General features: G+C 37.3%; 1 protein-coding gene across 1 annotated transcript in view; it reads left to right on the plus strand.

The window, feature by feature from the left end:
- The window catches only part of stk39 (serine threonine kinase 39), a 62,975-nt gene that overhangs the window by 38,436 nt on the left and 4,276 nt on the right, over nt 1–20,263 (plus strand). Inside the window, exons 15-17 of the mRNA XM_059562526.1 lie at nt 16,277–16,329; nt 17,504–17,572; nt 18,589–18,653. Of these exons, the coding sequence (XP_059418509.1) occupies nt 16,277–16,329; nt 17,504–17,572; nt 18,589–18,653 (187 nt within the window). The remainder of the gene's footprint in view (nt 1–16,276; nt 16,330–17,503; nt 17,573–18,588; nt 18,654–20,263) is intronic.

Consider the following 20,263-nt stretch of genomic DNA (forward strand, 5'->3'; position numbering starts at 1 on the left):
AGCATGTCGTCCTAGCTCATCTCGAATCTCTGGGGTTGAGACTCAACGGCAAGAAAAGCGTTCTCTCTCCGGCTCAGAGGACAACGTATTTGGGTGTGGTATGGGATTTGATCATAATGCAGGCACAGCTGTCTAAACACCCTAAAGAACATCAAGCTAGGCCAGAAAGTCACTGTTCATCACTTTCAGAAGGTTTTAGGTCTCATGGCAGCTGCATCCACGGTAATACCTTTGGGCCTCCTGCACATGAGACCGTTTCAGTTGTGGCTCAGAGCCAGGGGATTTCATCCAAGGGCCAATCCCCAGTGGCAATTAAGGGTTACGCGCCAGGGGCTTCGTACCCTATCTATGTGGTTCAGACCCCGGTCTCTGACTTTGGGTCCCACTCTAGGTCCGTGTTGTCATCGCAAGATGCTAATGACAGACGCTTCCCTCATGGGCTGGGGAGCGGCCTTAGTTGGCTGTCCAGCCCAAGGGATCTGGAGAGGTCATCTTCTCGAATTGGCACATCAATTGCCTCGAAATGAAGACTGTATTTCTGGCCCTGAAATACTTCCTCCAGCAGTTGAGAGGCTACCATGTCCTAGTGCGGGTGGACAACACATCTGTAGACTCTTAAATGAATCGCCAGAGCAGACTGCAGTCGCGCCGCTCGAATGAGTTAGCGCACCAGGTTCTGCTTTGGGCACAGGACAAGTTCCTGTCCCTCAGGGCGATTTACATTCCTGGGCATATGAATGTGGGAGTAGACTTGCTGTCCAGACAAGCTGTGAAACACGGGAAATGGAAACTCCACCCCTAAGTAGTCAAATCTGGGAAAGATTCAAGTAGCAGAAGTGGACCTCTGTGCTTCACAGGAGATGGCACAATGTCCCCTCTACATCTCTTTGACTCATCCAGCTCCCCTGGGTCTGGACGCTATGGCCCATGCGTGGCCAAGACTGCGTCTTTACGCCTTTTCTCCGATTGCTCTGCTCCCGGGAGTCCTGGCCAAGGTCCGTCGACAGGGGTCTCGCCTCTTACTGATAGCGTCCCGTTGGCCGACCGGAGTTTAGTTCCCAGATCTAATATCCCTCCTCGATGGCTCGCCTTGGGCGATTCCAGTCAGGAGAGATCTTCTCTCTCAGGCACAGGGGACAGTATTTCATCCCCGGCCTGAGCTCTGGAACCTTCACGTCTGGCCCCTGAGGGGACCAACCACAGATGCTGGCCTTCCAGCCACAGTAATAGAGACTATTCTAAGTGCTAGGACTCCCTCCACTAAAAGAACTTATGCCCTCATATGGAGTGTTTTTGAGGGCTGGTGCATGACACACCATGCAGACCCAGCTCACTGCCAAATTGTTTCAGTACTGGAATTTCTGCAAGAGAAATTGTCCTCAGGCACAGGCTCTAGTACTCTCAGAACCTATGTGGCCGCTATTTCGGCTTGCCACATTCTGATTGATGGGGTTTCTGTTGGAAAGCACCCTCTAGTCGCCCACTTCATTCGTGGGGCTAAGCGGTTGAGGCCACCCACTAGAGCTACGGTCCCTTCATGGGATTTAGCCATAGTGCTCGAAGGGTTGGCTGGCCCCCCATTCGAACCATTAGAATCAGCGCCTGCCAGGCTTCTGACTCTAAAGATTGTTTTTCTTATGGGCGTTACATCTCTAAGGAGAATTCGGGATTTACAGGCTTTGTCAGTCCTGCCATCCTGTTCCGATTTTGCCCCTAGGTGATTCAAAGCTATTTTGCATCCTCACCCTAACTATCTTCCAAAAGTTCCTTTCTCGACCATACATCCGGTCATTCTCGAAGCTTTCTGTCCTCCGCCATTCACGACACCGGAGCAGCAAAGACTTCACTTACTGTGTCCAGTACGTGCTCTTCAGACTTACGTCCACCGCACTAGCCAGTGGCATAAGTCAGAGCAACGTTTCATATGCCATGGGGGCCGCAACCGGGGGGGGGGGCTGCCTCCAGGCAAACAGTTTCACATTGGGTGAGGGATGTTCCTGCTCAAGTGTGTGATGCGGCAGGTTGGTCCTCTCCGCACACATTTGTCAGGTTCTATAGTTTGGATGTCCATCCTACTAATTTCCAAAGTCTTCTGTCCTCCGCCATTTACAACACCGGAGCAGAAGAGACTTCACTTACTGTGTCCAGTATGTGCTCTTTAGATTTACTTCCACCGCACTAGCCAGTGGCGTAAGTCAGAGCAGCTTTTCATATGCCGTGGGGGCCGCAGTCAGGGGTGCGGCTGCCACCAGGCAAACAGTTTCACATTGGGTGAGGGTTGCTATTGCCCTAGCCTACGAGGCGCGTGGTCAAACTTCGCCTCTAGGAGTTAGTGCCCATTCAACCAGTTGGGTTGCATCTTCAATGGCTTGAGCAAGAGGTGCGCCCTTGCAGCAAGTGTGTGATGCGGCAGGTTGGTCCTTTCCGCAGACATTTGTCAGATTCTATAGTTTGGATGTCGATGCTACTCCGGGCTCCCATGCCCTTGAGTCCACATCCCAGAGTCATGTCTGAGACCTCTTCGATGTTTGTGCACACATACTACACAGCCTTGGGGGTCCAGACACTTACAGTGTGGCGGCGTTGGTATTCTCGTTCCCATTAGCGCTATTGAGCGCAGCATCGAAAGTAGCTTTTGAAAGGGAACGTCTCGGGTTACTTGACTGTAACCCTGTTCCCTGAAAAAGCGGGAACGAGATGCTGCGCCTCAATGCCACACTGTCGACGTGTCCGGACGTCTCTTCAGACAAAGGGGTAACCTGAGGATGTTTCCGTTTCACGTCTATTTATAACCTGCAGGTGCACGTTATCAGTGACGTCACCTGCCGAGGTTATGTAAGCCAATTCTTGGCGTGTTTGACACACGTGCTTCACAACCGGTCGAACAAAGAATGTTCTCATTAGCGCTATTGAGCGCAGCATCTCGTTCCCGCTTTTTCAGGGAACAGGGTTACAGTCAAGTAACCCGAGACGTTCTCTATAGGTGAAAGATCTGGACTGCAGGCAGGCCAGGTTAGCACCCGGACTCTTCTACGACGAAGCCATGCTGTTGTTATAGCTGCAGTATGTGGTTTTGCATTGTCCTGCTGAAATAAACAAGGCCTTCCCTGAAATAGACGTTGTTTGGAGGGAAGCATATGTTGCTCTAAAACCTTTATATACCTTTCAGCATTCACAGAGCCTTCCAAAACATGCAAGCTGCCCATACCGTATGCACTTATGCACCCCCATACCATCAGAGATGCTGGCTTTTGAACTGAACGCTGATAACATGCTGGAAGGTCTCCCTCCTCTTTAGCCCGGAGGACACGACGTCCGTGATTTCCAACAAGAATGTCAAATTTGGACTCGTCTGACCATAAAACACTATTCCACTTTGAAATAGTCCATTTTAAATGAGCCTTGGCCCACAGGACACGACGGCGCTTCTGGACCATGTTCACATATGGCTTCCTTTTTGCATGATAGAGCTTTAGTTGGCATCTGCTGATGACACGGCGGATTGTGTTTACCGACAGTGGTTTCTGAAAGTATTCCTGGGCCCATTTAGTAATGTCATTGACACAATCATGCCGATGAGTGATGCAGTGTCGTCTGAGAGCCCGAAGACCACGGGCATCCAATAAAGGTCTCCGGCCTTGTCCCTTACGCACAGAGATTTCTCCAGTTTATCTGAATCTTTTGATGATGTTATGCACTGTAGATGATGAGATTTTCCACAATTTTTTTACGCAGTCTTTCACAGATTGGAGAGCCTCTGCCCATCTTTACTTCTGAGAGACTCTGCTTCTCTAAGACAAAGCTTTTATAGCTAATCATGTTACAGACCTGATATCAATTAACTTAATTAATCACTAGATGTTCTCCCAGCTGAATCTTTTCAAAACTGCTTGCTTTTTTAGCCATTTGTTGCCCCCGTTCCTTTTTTGAGACCTGCAGCAGGCATTAAATTTTAAATGAGCTAATTAAGTGGATAAAAGTGTAAAATTTCTCAGTTTAAACATTTGCTACGTTATCTATGTTCTATTGTGAATAAAATATTGGCTCATGTGATTTGAAATTCCTTTAGTTTTCATTTTAGTAAAATTTAAAAAACGTCCCAACTTTTCCGGAATTCGGGTTGTAGAAGTGTTTGTCTCTTTTTAAACGATCTCTTTCCCTCCGTCTCTCGCCTCATGTTGAAGTGCATCATGTTAATGCATTTTGTGTGTTAAGTGTGGGAAGCGGTCCTTCAACCCTGACCTGTGTTTGCATTCTCCTGCCTGAATTCGTGTTTGAGCCCATGCAAAAGACAGTAGACTCTGTTCTTAGATCTCGTCTAAGGCCAGAAAGGCTAAAACGAGTGTTTGACAAAACCATTGCGAGAGCATGGTTGTGTTTTACTTATTTAAAGTGGGCATTGTGAAGCAGCTAATCGACCAATGAAAAACGTAGGGCGGGACTTGAGGTCATTCGTCAGCTGTTGATTGGACTGTGAAAGTGAGCATTACATACCTGAATGAAGGTGAATGTAAATACGAGTCATTATTTATTAGTCATCATATTACAGGAAGAGCAAGTTATGACATTTGGATTGTCTAATACGAATCATTCACAATAAGACCATTAATAAATACAACTCAGTTTCGATGTCATGGGGACTTTAAAGTCACAATGACATGGAAGTAGCGGCAGATCTTTTTTCCTGATTGTGAGGTACATCAGAGTGTAATCATATTTATAATCATATTCCTGCATCATATTTGCTTAATGAAATCCAATACTTGTTTCTTAATAATGCTGGGGTGCTGATTGCAGAGACAGTGGCTTTTTTTCTCTACCAAATCACACTTTCTCACATAATATGATCGATTTTGTTGCATTTTTGCTTTTGACAACCATTTGTAAAGTGAAGAAGTTAGGGCTGCACGATTATTCCCTTGAAATTGTAATTGCGATTATTAATTATGATTATTACAATTTACATTGAATTACGTTTATACAATGATGTTTGATGCAACAAATGCCATATTTTTATACGAAAAAAAGAAGAAAATAAATTTGTTGATTATCACAGGTCTAGGTAAAAGGTCAATAGTCATGTAACGCAAACATGAGATAAAAATTTACCCTGTTTACTTTTCTAATGTCCACTCACTTCCCAAAAAAGTTACACATTTTAGCATAAAAAATTCTGTATCACACAAAATTGAAGCAAAATGGGCATTTCATATTGATAACACACTGATTCATTTGTTTTAACATAATGTGATTCATAAAGGGCTAAATCTTTAGCTGTTTTAATGATGTTTTAGTTACCAGTAAGAGTGTAGGGCTCCGTTCAACACATTTTACCTTTTAAATCTAGCTGAATCCACAGAATCAGCAAAGAAAAAAGTGTCTACAGGTTGTGTGGTTCACTGGGATGTTCACAGCTAATCATTACATTGAAATCTTTCTGTCTTTCAACCAATTACCCTCAACAGCCACAGTTTGGAATGACAGAGAGAATGAAGCGTGTGAAGAGGCTTTTCAATTATCGGCATTCAAACTTCTAAACAACATTGATTCAGTGGCAAAAACGGACACCTAATCAAGCTGCACGGACATCTGAGTTTGAACAGAGAGAGAGAGAGAGAGAGAGAGAGAGGAAGTTGCTGTAAACAGATGCAGGAGAACAGAGACAGTGGCTCGCATCCATTTGCGCAGTGAGGTCAGCAGCGAGAGCAGGTGTTCGGCTTATCAGAACGGATCAGGATAATGGGTAGGAAAGCGAGGGATAGACTTGTTTGTGTGCGCTTGCTAAATGATTTCAAATGACTTTAATTAACTCTGCAAATCATTTTTGACGTAAATACACTCAAGAGAATCAGTGAACGCGCTGATCGGTAAAGCCGTAAACAGACATACTCTTATGATTACCTGTCCGAGGCTGAGATTGACCCAAGATGATCTGAATATTTGGCTCAGTTATGAACTCCATTTCGGTTGGGTCTCTGTTTTTTTTAGTGGTGTGAAAAGGTGGGACCTCAGTAATGCTTGTATAGATCTACAGACCTGGTGCAGTGGAAATGTTTGCACGGGATGCTATCTAAATACACGAATTGGGATAGTTCACCCTAAATATGCAGAAAAGTCACTCACCCTCAGGTCATCCAAGATGTCGATGAGTTTGTTTCTTCATCAGAACATATTTGGAGAAATTCCATCATTTGTTCACCAGTGGATCCTCTGTAGTGAATGGGTGCCGTCAGAATGAGAGTCCAAACTGCTGATAAAATCATCACTGTTATCCACAAGTACAGTAATTGATTTGTAATAAAGAAAACCCATCATTAAGATGTTTTCAACCTTAAAAGGTCACTTTTGATTTTAATGCAAATCCTCTGTCCATAATATTGCTTTCAGTGAAAAGTGTGAATCAGGAGAGAAATCTGCACAGATCAAGCAGTGAAAAGTGAAAACAATTCTGAGCAAATATGTTGGTGGATTTTGATGATTTTGATGAATGGAGGGTGGACTTTCTCACTAGAGGAGGCATTATTGTTGATTATGTACTCTTGGCCAGTATTTTGGCCAGAAAAGAATGCCTTAAAGATGGATTTGTTTCTAACAAATGCACAGTTTTTGGCTTCACCAGATGTTAACTGGACAGGAGATATGTGGATTACATGTGGATTATTGTGATGTTTTTATCAGCTGTTTGGACTCTCATTCTGACGGCACCCATTCACTGCAGATGATCCACTGGTGAGCAATTGATGCAATGCTACATTTCTCCAAATCTGATCTGATGAATAAACAAACACATCCCCATCTTGGATGGCTGGAAGGTGAGTGCAATTTCAAAATGTTTTCCTTCTCTATTCCTTTATGGTGAAGTATGAAAGTGCTGAATTACTGGCTGTCTGATCACAATGGTGGCTTGTTTAGAAAGGAAAGTTATTGCGTCAGTTTCCTGATATTTAGTTTTTCTTTGAAATAGAAATGCAGTGTGAAATCTCTGGATCCCATCATGAAGCGTACAGAGGCATGAGTCTATAAATCTGGGGTTTATTGGGATTCAGCTGGCAGAGAGAAAAATGTGTGTGTTTGACAAGATAATAAGTGATGTGTGGAGAGGCTTGGAGAGAAGGGCGAGAGAGAGTGAGGAATTCTCCAGAGAGAGCATGGATTTCTAGATATTGCTCTGATTTTAAATCCTTTTCATTGCTCTTGAGTGCAATATGAGGAAATGCCAGTGTGAGAGATGAAACCTGTGCAAGAAAATACTTACAAAAAACAATTCTTTTATTTAGCAACGGTGCTTTAAATTGATCAAAAGGAACAGTAAAGCTTTTTACATTGTTGCAAAAGATTTCAAACACTGCTTCCTCAACCTCGGTTTCCACAAAAATATGAACATCTCGAGCAGCAAATCAGCATATTAGGATGATTTCTGAAGGATCATGTGACTCTGAAGACTGGAGTAATGATGCTGAAAATTCAGTTTTTACTCACAGGAATAATATTTATTTTTAATATATTACAGTAGGAAATGGGTAAACTGTAATAGTATTTCACAACATTAATGTTTCTTTTCTCTATCAAATAAATGCAGCTCTGGTGAGAATAAGAGATTTCTAAACATTTGATTGATAGTGTATAGCAATTATGTTAAATTTTTTGGTCTGTTACAGTTTGATGTGTTTTTTTGTAGTTGTTGGTATTTTCCACATTCATTGACTGAAATAATATGCCAATTTTTTTCTGCATAGAAGTGGAACATAAAATAAGATAGTTTGAAATTTTTTTTTTGTCTATACAGTAAAAGTCAATGGACTCCAATGTTGTTTGGACCCATTCACTTTCATATTATGGACTTTGTGTTTCACAGTTGAAATATTACACAAAACACAAACGCATACATGTTTGGAATGATATGACGGTGAGTAAATGCAGACATAATTTCCATTTTTGTGTGCACTGTCTCTTTAAGACAATTCCATTCTTTAAACTTGGTAAACACTGCAGTGAACGGCCTCTCGTGGCTTTTTGCTTTATTATACTCGCACACCTTTGAAAAGAGATACAATATTGGACAATAATGTGTTTTTGATTAGCTTTTGCATTCATGTTCATATATTATTCATATAAATGAGCCTCAAAGACTCTTTTTATCCTGCATTCTCATTTGAGATAATAGCGTAGAGTTTGTCTGGGAAAGTTTCTCAGCACAGAAGCTGGTCTCACTCCCGTATGGAATATGGTCTGGGCTGATGTGATAACAGCTGTCTGCTGGCTCCTCCTAACACTTCATTATAGAGCACAGAACACACACACACACACACACACACACACACACACACACACACACACACACACACACACACACACACACACACACACACACTTCCATCCCTATCCAGTACACAAAGACCTTGATATCTATCTATCTATCTATCTATCTATCTATCTATCTATCTATCTATCTATCTATCTATCTATCTATCTATCTGTCTGTCTGTCTGTCTGTCTGTCTGTCTATCTATCTATCTAATTATCTATCTATCTATCTATCTATCTATCTGTCTGTCTGTCTGTCTGTCTGTCTGTCTATCTGTCTTGTCTGTCTGTCTGTCGTTAAAATTATAGTTATATGAATTTCTCATATTCATTTAATGCTTCTTACTTGCTTTTAAATTCTAATTGTGATTCTGCTTACTTTAGCTAGCTTAATTCATTTTTTAATTCAGTATTTCAGTATTGTAATTAGAAAGGAAAAGGTATTATAAATTCACTTCTGAATGGTGTCACCCTGATCAATGACATTTCAAGAATTGCAATACCTTGAAACCACAAAACAGCTATTTGTTACTGACGCATACTTTTATGTCAAGTGAAATGTTATCATAAACATTAAATTAAATGAATGTTATGTACTGTAGTCTGAGTGTTTCTCAATTAATTAAACATTCCTTCAGGTTTTTCAACAAATTATTCAAGTCAGTGAGGAAGAACAAAGAAATAAATGAGCAGCGAGTGGTTTTCTCTTTTCCTTCTAAGTATTGTTGATGAATTAATGTTAAAAACGAAATCGACAGCAGCAGATCTGTTAGGATTCATTTACACTGCAGACTGAGATGCATCAGCATAATGTTAACATTCACTTAATAATCGTTTACATTAACGTTGCCCATTAAAGCACATTCAAACAGCCTCTAATGGACATTTGAGCATTTGAAAGCAGTTGTACTTCATGCTTCTGATACTGGGTTATTACTTGTTTTTTTTACTTTTACTGTGTTTATTTAGTAACCTCTACAACTTCCATATTGATTTCTTTCATGCATTTTTCTATTAGCATTCTGTCTTCTACCTTATTGCCTCAGTTAGTGTTTTTGGTGTCATTTTCTAGTTAGAAGAATTGTGTGCGATTGAGTCTAGCATTGTAAGCCGTAGTGGATCTGAGATAATGGCACCAGAGGAACACTGAACCTCATATGTGAAGTTTTCACACACATTTAATCAACTAGTGGTGGTGTTATCCGGCCTGCTGGCTGTGAAGGCATTTCTACTGTAGCTCTGGCTCAGATCACGCTCAATGGTTTTAGCTCGGTCCTGTCAGCTCCCATTACCCAACAATGAAGGGTTTGGCCGATCATCTCTGACAGCCTTTGTGCCGGAATATGATACGGATTTGTCCCTGCTTCACGACTTCGCAGGAGTCTTACTCAAAGCTCTTTACGCGCCACTAGTGTGTAATGAAGCTCTGGAAGCGGAAAGCTGCGTTCGATTTGATGCTCTGCGCTCAGGCCTCTTTATGGAGGGTGAATTACATTTAGATTCATTTCACAGTTGCGAATTCAGAGGGTTAGATTGTGTTTTTCTGACAGGCAGTCTAGTCCAGCACTCTTAAAGTGCTTTCATGACTCACTTCAGGTCTGCCCGTGTCATATTTATAGCATATGATGTTAAGCAACATCACTCAAGCAATAAGTGTCTCATCAGATGAGTGCAAATATGATAGACCTATACTGTCTTTATGCAAGTACAATAAATAATACTGTGTTATATTTTTAGAGGCAATATTTTCTGATTTTCCACAATTTAACCAAGGAAAATTGTACCAATAAAGCCACAGTAGACAGAGATTTTAATCACATGACTCGTCAGGATTGTTTCAGGATTCTTTGATGAATATAAAATTCCAAAGTGCAGCATTGAAATATGAATCTTTTGTAACATTATGAATTGACAAATTTTTCACTTTTCACCAGTATACCACATTCTTGCTGAATAAAAGTATTATATATATATATATATATATATACACACAACTTCAAAATAAACAGTGTTTAAGTGAGTCAACAATGAGAAACAGCAAGTAAGTGTTGAAAAAAATATGAAAAGTGTTCAGGAAACCTGTTTGAAAACAATCATTATAATATTATTAATATTTTTATTTGGTGATCCTAGTGATGAAGAAATGAAACAGATGTACGTATGACCCAATATTTCTTTATTTATGTATTTATGCATTTTTTTTTTATATATATCAGCCAGGTGAACATTTTGTATGGTCATTTAAAAAAGGCCTATGCCTCCTTCCATGATGCTTATCTTAGCAAACACTAAATGTTAAAAACCACAGGAATAAGAAATGCAGATTAATGCTGTGAAGATTGGGACGCATGGATTTTGGTCCAAAGCACACTTTATGCACAATTTATCAGGAAAAGTTTTACAATTTGGTGTGATTTGCATATTGCACACTCAGTTTTCCCGCAAGCTTGGACGTGTCTGTTTTAAAACAATCTGTCTTTGTAATTTAGGGTACTCCGTAGCAAACTCAGCTTGAAACCTTTTGATTTGTGAGACTACCATCCCATTTTTCAGACCAGACAAAACTGAACAGAGTGAAACCTCATTAGAGCTGGACTTTGAATTAAATTAACTCCCTTAATTAGAGTCCTGCTCTCATTACTTAGCAGCTCTTTAGAGGAAAATAAAGTGCACAGCGGGGAAAAACATAAATGGTTCTTAAGTTAAATGTAACTAATTGTTCTTAAACGTCCACTCAGTATTTTTTTTTTATTATTTATTACTTATTAAAAAAGTTGCTGTTAGGTGCAAATATATTATTTTGTACTTTTAAAGTTTTTTTTTGCTCTGATGAAGATCATTGTGATAAAAATGTATTTTACAAGATTCATAATATAAATTTTAACGCATTATATCTTTTCATAAAGTTGCATTATAGTATTTTCAGATTCATTGTTAAAACTGAACTTGGTTGTCTAATGCATCATTTACTTTCTAAATATGTAACAATGAATAGATAAATATTATAATTTGTTATAACTGTGGTTATAATTATTCATGAGATATACAAATGCATTACAAGGTGCATTAATTTACAAGTCATAATTAATGCATTTTATATGGCATTAAAGGTTTCAAATAAGGTATTACCAATATATTTTGCATAATTGTTATTCATTTATTTTTACATTATATTATATTATACATTATATGATGATGATAATTGTGGTGAAAATGTGCTTAATTGTTATGAAAATAATATTACAATGCATATTAATCCTAAAATGATAATTTAATATTTTTGAACTTTAGATTTTGGGGCTGAAATGAAACCCAGGCATGTTCTTGCCAGTTTTCTTGAAGCTCACCCTGTTTGTTTGGTTGGTAAGGTCTTTTACAGTCAAGTGGCTGTGGAGCTGATGTCTCCTGAGGGAAAGAGGGATATCAGATCAGTTAGATGAGAACCAGAGGCTCCCAAAAGAGTAGCGGGGTGCTGATTTCCTCTGGCCACAGGGTGAAAATATCACCTCGAGCCAGCAGGAGACAAGTGTCAAGTAGGCTTCCCATGCCTTGCGGCTCTCTCAGGATTGATTGGCTGGATAACAACAGCAGGCCATACCGAATGACTGAATCACAGCAGCCCGATGGCTGGCCGGCCACGCTTCACACAGAGTACCACTGTGTTTTTGGGAGTGTGTGTGTGCATGGTTGTCTCGAGAGCTTGACCTCCGAAAACTGTCAAAACATAACGACAGTGAGAAGATTGGCTCTAAGATGCCTGTGCTGTGTCAGCCGCTGGCGATGACTGCATATATACCTAGCTGTTGAGACTGAAGAACAACAACCTGCTTAAAGATTCTGCAGACAGAATTATTTTTATTTTATTTTACTATTATTATTACTACCAAGAGTCAATGTTTGTCCTCTGGAACTGATATTTTTTACCTTAAAAGCATAAAGTGAATCTCTTTGCATCTCGTTATATTACTTTTTTTGTTGTTTCTGTTTCTTATTTTTTATTTAGATTTCACCTCTAAATTCGGATTGGAGAAGTTACCTTGTAAATAATACCCTGATATGTTATCCTTTCCAAAATGTTTGAAGTAAACCCACTGAAAACTTTATAATGTTGATTTCCTTATTTTTTTATATATTTTTTTATTTTACAGTCATGGATATTGCAATGCAATTACTCCATCAATAATTAAACAAATGTTTAATTATTAACGTAACGTAATTATTAACAAATTAACATAATTATTTACTGTTTTAATTCTTGTATCTAGTTATTTGTTAAACAGTGAGGCTTTTCTCTTTGTACCTGAGCATGACGAGTTATGTCTTTTGTTCTGACTGTTGCTCTGAAACAATATATAATTACCTGATGTAAATTTATGTTTAATACTCATATACTCCATGATGCTGATTTAATTTGATAATGATACTGATTTAAGTTTGATTAACCTTAAAATACACAAATTGTTGCTGTACAGACACTATTTATTTTCTGATGTTAATGAATAAAAAGCAGTAGAATGTTATCGATATGATAATATCAGCCTTAAACTGAAATGAAATCAGAAAAGTGTAACAAGGCATAGGAGGAAGATATACAAAACGACAGAAATCATTCAAATCCCAAGAAACAAACAATCAGGCTTCATTTAATCTGCCTGCTGAGATTGCTTCACACCCCTACAGACTACTTTTGATTAGCTCCATGACGTATTTATCGCTGCCAGCATGATGGTTTAGCTTTTTAAAATCCTTTTTAGTCTTCAAGGTCCACCGTGCCATTGACAACCCACCATGCATCATAATGTGGGATTGGCTATGTAAACCTCTTAAATTTGCTGTTGGTATACTGGTGTGGAGTAAGATCCCATTCCTCTGACAATCAGTTAAGTGACCTACTTGAGAGCGGGAGAGAGACGGAGGGATGGAGAGCGACACCACTGATGATTGCTGTCATTATAATCTAGTACTAGAGAAAATGAGGCTAATGCAAGTGTCAATCTGCTAAATAAGTCCACTGGGCTCAACAGCACAGCTGGAGCTCTGGAGCAGCCGCTGAAGGAACTCACTAATATTGAGTCTTGTCCTTTCATAAAATGATACATTCGTACAGCAAACACAGTATCAGGTCTTTTGAAGAGAGACAGAATCAAAAAAGATATGTCAAGTTTTACGCCGTGTCGCAGTATAATGTCTGTAAATAAACTTTATATATATACTACCGTTCAAAAGTTTGGGATCAGTGAGGCTTGTAATGTTTTACAAATCATAAAGAATGCTCATAAAGAATGCATTTATTTGATCAAAAATACAGAAAAAAAACTGTAATCTTGCAAAATGTTATTACAATATAAAATAATGGTTTCTATTTTAATATCCATTAAAATATAATTTATTTCTGTGATGCAAAGCTGAATTTCCATCAGCCATTACTCCGGTATAAAGTGTCACATGATCTTTCAGAAATCATTCTAATATGCGGATTTATTATTAACAGTTGTGCTGCCAAACATTTTTAGGAAAACTGGATTAAAGATTTCAGGATTCTTTGCAGAATGAAACGTTAAAAAGAACAGCATTCATTTAAAATAAAAATATTTTCTAACAATATACATCTTTGCTATCGCTTCTTATCAACTTAACACATCCTTGCTGAATAAAAGTTTGAATTTCTTTCAACAACAAAAAAAAATTAAGTGACCCCGAACTTTTGAACTGTAGTGTATATTGTTAGAAAAGATTTCTATTTTAAAGAAATGCTCTCTTTTTAACTTTTTATTGATCAAAGCATCCTGAAAAAAGGTATTACAGGTTCCAAAAAATATTAAGCAGCACTCTAACAGTTTTCAGCAGTGATAATAAATCGGCATATTAGAATGATTTCTGAAGGATCATGTGATGATGCTGAAAATTCAGCTTTCTGTCACAGGAATAAATTAAATTTTGATGTATATTAAAATAGAAAATAATTATTTTAAATCGTAATAAGATAATAATTATTAGAAAATAATTATTTTCTATTTTAATATACAGTACATTAAAATGTCATTTATTCCTGTGACAGAAAGTTGAATTTTCAGCATCATCAAATGATCCTTCAGAAATCATTCTAATATATATATATTAGTATGTGTGCATATTCACTAGTGATTGTGAGTGAATTTTTTTCGTCTTTGTGAAGAATAAATCTGAAACCCAAAAGAAGGTTTCTAAGAAGGCAGCATGATTAAGCCGCAAACTTTTAGTACAACTTACAATTCTGAAATTGGGTGTAAAATGGCATGAAATCTGACCTGGACATGTTCTTGACATGGCACTTTTCACTCAGAGTGTCCACCTGCTTCCTGTCTGTTTGACACATTCCCCGGGGAAGCATGCCGAGCTTCATGTCCCATAGCTCTGGTGACTGTAGCCTTTGAATATTATTTGTGTCCTTTGCCTTTTCTCTGCAAAAAACGTAACGTTAATGAGCTTGTCAGGCCTGGTTGCTGAAGCAGAACAGACTGTTTGATGTCGGAGAGAGCGAAGTGAAGGTCTGGCTCAGATCTGGCTTTATCATGAACATCAGTGAGTGTGGACACACTCCAGGTGTGTTTACTGAGAACACCAGAGCCTTAGCATCATGAAGATTCACTCCAGGAACCATCATACCATCATACCCCACTGTTAGGAAGTCCCTCAGCCCGTTTTGGCAGATAGTCATTATGTTTCAGATTTTCATTTGGCAACACATCTTTAGTACGTGGTAATTATTTCAGTGATGCCAAGTATCCTTTTTTGCTAATTAAGAAGCAAAACATTTCATATCACTGCTGCACCCCTGATGTGTGTAATGCATTTAATATAACAGTTGTTTTTGGTTAGATTTTGCATATTGTTAAGTAGATTTCGACACTATTTATGGTCCATGTACTTATTTAAAACCCAAATTAAATAGACAGTTTTAAATATAATTTAAAAAATATTATATTTTAAAACTTAAATATACAGTTTTAAATGTTGATTTATTTTTAAATGTAAAAAAATATTAATTTATTTAACTACATTTTATAATGTGAATTAGATAGAGATTTTTAAGTCAGTTTTTTTTTGCATTAAAAATATGAATTTATTTTACAACACAATTTTTTGTGTTTTAAATGTTCAATTATTTTTAAATTGAAGAAGTATTTATTAACTTGTAATTTGTGTTTTAGAACAAATGAAGCAGTTTATTTTAAAATTTAAGAAATATGTATTCAAAGAATTTATTTAATTGCAATTTTAAACGTTAATTAAATTGATTTAAATGTCAGTGTGTTTTTTTTATATTTATTCATTTATTTTTATTTAATTTATTTTGAAAATTGTTTTTAATAGTTTTAAGTTTAAAATGTCTTTTATGTTGTCCATTTAATAAATAAATAATTGATCTCCCTTTTATGTTAAATTGATGATTATTCCGTCATTTCACTCCTAGTCCTCCATTGCAGTACAACTCTTTTCCATACAGCAGCAGTTCATAGTGACCACGTTAATCTTCGAAACGGAGAAAAAACATTATAAATGATGAAAGATCCATTAGTGATATGAAATGCCGTTTAACCGCAGATCACCTACAGCACAGTGAAGCCTTCCTCCATTAAACCGACTCAAATGAACACCGCACTCCCTCCAAAAGCCCACCTGAATGCTTGTGTTAAACCCTGAAATCACAGAAGAAGCTCGCTGGTTTCTAAAACATGGAACTGATTGCTTGCTTACTGGCACTGTCAAAATTTCTTCCAAAATAATTATCTGGAGAGCTCTGAGGACAGGACTCCTCTGAGGCTCGTATCTGTGTGTGTGTGTGTGTGTGTGTGCTTCAGGCTCGGCAAACACGCTCAGTGAAACAGCACAGATGGCCGTGATCTCACTTGGCTTTCTTACAGTCAGATGGACAGGTGGACACCCATTTCTCACCACAGATATCTCCTCTCTCTCTCCGTCTTTCCCTCAGGAACTCAAGGAAGGAGTTGAATGACATACGGTTTGAATTCACTCCAGGACAAGGTCAGTGCACCTCATCATACATCAGCTGCAGTCGTAGTGTTATGCTGCCTTCAAATCCTCCTGGAAAATTCCCACTTACGAGGCCGGGAAACGTTATCATGACGCGATTTTGGTTTGAATAAATTGGGCACCATTTCTTTTTCCACCCTCCGGCAGACTTTTGAAGCTTTTTTTAGTGCTAGTGCAATAAAATGAAAAGAATGGATGGGCATGAGGTTTGCATGCTTTATAGATATATTTATTGTTGTATTGCAACCACATGGAAACATGGGAAATTTAGTTTTCCAGGCATGTTTTCCAGCTAGATTAAAAGCATTTTCTTGTATATATTTTCTTCTGTATATATTTAAAAAGATTAATTAATACATTTCTATGTATTTATTTATTAAAAAACTAATATTTTTTTTATATATGTATATTAATGTATATTTTACATTTGTGTTTATTTAATCAAATACAATGTCTAAAAATATAAACCAATATTTTATTTATGTATAGTTATACATATTTTTAAATGTGTGTTTTATTTGTTGGTTTTTAACTAGTCATTCTGTTTTTGAAGGATATACTATTATAGCTTTACGGACTTAGAAAAAGTGCAATTTCCCTGATTTTAATGCAACTTTAATCTTTCAACATTCTCAAAAATTAGGGAAAAGTAATTACAATTATTGCAGTTCATTTGGTATTTATGTGTACAAAATAGCAATTTAGCACACAAAAAAAAGGCAACAACATTTTTTACATTCTTTTGTTATTGGCAGCTTGATTACCAAAAATTACTTAGATTATTTATAACAAATAAATAAGTCACACATTATTTAACATTTTCTTTAAAGGTTAAAATGCCAATCATAAAACTCTTTTTTTCCAACTCTAAATTCTGATTCTGACACATCTGAAGTTTTACTGCGCATCATTTATTATAATTGGAAATTTTTTATTATTTATTATAATGTGGAAAACCATAAAAGACTAAACTGCTTTCTTTCGATCATTGCTTGCTACATCGCGTCACATTGCCCAGCTCGAGATATTCTGTGCAATCGAGGACATTGCATCTTGTTTGTTGATGTTTGTGAGCGTGGGTTTGCTAGAACATGCTTTTAACTTTGTGTTCTGACGGGTTTCTTGGTGTGATATCACGCTGTGCATCTGTGTTTTTTCTCCTCAGACACTGCTGATGGAGTTTCTCAGGAGCTCTTCTCTGCTGGTCTGGTCAATGGCCTTGATGTTGTTGTGGGTCAGTTGCATGTGCATTATATTAAACTCCAATACACGTCTTAATAGATTTCACGTCTTAGGAAGTCTTAATTTGCCGTTCCATAAATGAAGCAAAAAAATCTTAAATTCATAGTTATGAAATGTTGCATATGCTTCATATCAAGATGTAAGTATGTATGTATGTAACTTGACATGCAAACCAAAGATATTAAGTTTTGTTTTCTGAGAAAGGATCTTTAAACATTTAATATCAGTTACACTCATAGTGCAGCAATTTTATTTTGCCTGTATATTTGAAATGCAATGCTTTTATTTACAGTTACCATACATATGTTTGAATTATTGCTGTGCATCTTTGTCCCTAAAAATACTGCCTTTATGCTTATGCATTTGGCAGACACTTTTAGCTAAAATGATTTTCATTGCATTGAAGGTAGACATGTGATTACTTTCACATGCATTTTCCTGAGAAACTAACCCATAATCTTGCCATATGGCATGCTCTACTTTAAGTTTAATTGATATTTTTTTTAAATGAATAAACATTTTCTTTTAATATATTCATATAATAATATTATATAAATATTATTTGCAAGAATTAATAAGTATTTGAATGACTTTTGACCCTAACATCAGAGCAACTCGTGATGTTTCTGGCCTTTTAATGGAGCTCATACCGGCTTCATCTGCAAGGAGAAAATTGAAAAGGGAAACATTTCCAGGAGTCATTAGTTCACTAAACATACAGAGCCATATGCTATGTACTGTATACTGATAAGACAAGTCGCTCAGCTCTGAAAAAAGATCTGTCCATGCATCAGTAACGTTATAACTGTACCAATTAATGCATGTAGTTAAGATTCACAGCTACACACAATTTGGCCTTCAAGGTAATTTGAGTTCGAGACCCCTGCTTCAAACCATTTCAGAGCAAATACATGAATACTGAGATACTGCATATTATCCACATATCATTTGTTTAGTTCTGTCGTTCAGTTCTAATGTCAGTATCTTTTTCTACATGTGTTTTCCCAGTGGCTGCTAACCTTCAGAAGATTGTAGAAGACCCAGTTACCTATAAAGTATTGACCTTTAAGTTGGTGAGTATTCGGATGCTACATGTCACAGAGAATCTTGCAGCAATCCCGTGATTCAGTAAAAACTGGGAATATCATGGCCTGGAAAAGTATTGGAAATTAACTGTGAAAGATACATATACTTTTTCTGGTTATGCTCTTTGTATTTCATTGGTTAGAAATTGTTCTTTGAGGGTGCAATCTCTGTAAAGTTATTTTCAAAATCAAATTATGAACAACTGGATTTTAAATTGTTTTAGTATCAATGAGATACTCCTAAAATTGTATAAATATAACTAATAATCTAAAATGAAAATAAATGTAAGTTTTAAGTCATATTTGTTATATAATTTAACATGTATTTTCTTTCAAGGAGATGCTACTTAAAATAAAATGGATCTGACTTGAGATGAGCCTTTTTTAAATCAATTTTGAATAACTGTATTTTATATTTACTTTTATTATTTTTATTTTAGAATTTTCCATTTTAATTTAAACTTTAGTAATTTTATTGTGTGTGTGTGTGTGTGTGTGTGTTTTATTTTTATAGATTTATGAATTTTTATTTCAGTATTTGTTATTTTAATACATCAAGTGAAGCTAAATGAAAATAATAACTTTTTCTTAGTAGTTTAGTAGTAGTTTAGTAAACAGGCCATTGCAACTTAATTAATATATATTTATTGATTTATTTTTGTAAATCCAGTTACAAAAAACTGGAAAATACACAGAAAGTCCTTCGGTTTGTCAGGAACAAAAAGTGGTTTGTTTTTGTATGATGCTGTTTGTTTTGCTCATTGAACATTGAATATGCAGGTCCCCACACAGCCATTCATTTATTATTTGCTGAAATCACTTCTTTGACAGCGTAATGAATTTTCATTACATAATTCCTTATTGATTACTCTGAGCACATGACAGACCTGAGAGAATATTAGAAGAGTGTTTAATGATGCCTTTTAATGCATTAAAAAAAATGACAGAACTGGGAATTTCTGTCAGGTACATGAATACCCGTATTAAAATGTCACCAACGCATATAGATGAAGAAGGGAACGCATTAGACCACAGGATCCTGTAGAAGTATCTGTTCATATTCCCTCCGGCCTTTAGTATTTCACTCTCTGTGGAGGATTAGAGACAGATAGCGGAGATAGACGCCACTTTAATCCACTTTTAAGTGGATCCCGTTATATTGGATAGGATGAGATTTTCACTGTTCTCATGAATAGTCTGCTGAGATGAGGTTTCATCAAATCAAGTCAGCTCACCTTTATTTATATAGTGCTTTATAAAATACAGTGTGCCTAAGTAGCTTTACAGTGTCAGACAGGAAAAATGTGTGCTGATAATGCAAGAGGAAAATAGAAAACAGTCAGTTTATCAGTTAAAGTCGGTTCATTGTTGATTCAGTGAGGGCATTGTCCAGCTCAGTTCAACTCTCTTCCAATAGAGTCTGTGCAATCAAGACAACAATGTTGCCAGAAATTGTGTCCCCAACTAAGCAAGCCAAAGGCGATAGCGGCAAGGAACCAAAACTCCATCGCTGACAAAAAAAAAAGCCTTAAGAGAAACCAGGCTCAGTCGGGGGGCCAGTTCCCCTCTAGCCAGACGACACCAACATGGCATGATTT

Source organism: Carassius carassius, chromosome 11 (genome assembly GCF_963082965.1).
Source record: "Carassius carassius chromosome 11, fCarCar2.1, whole genome shotgun sequence".
NCBI lineage: Eukaryota > Metazoa > Chordata > Actinopteri > Cypriniformes > Cyprinidae > Carassius > Carassius carassius.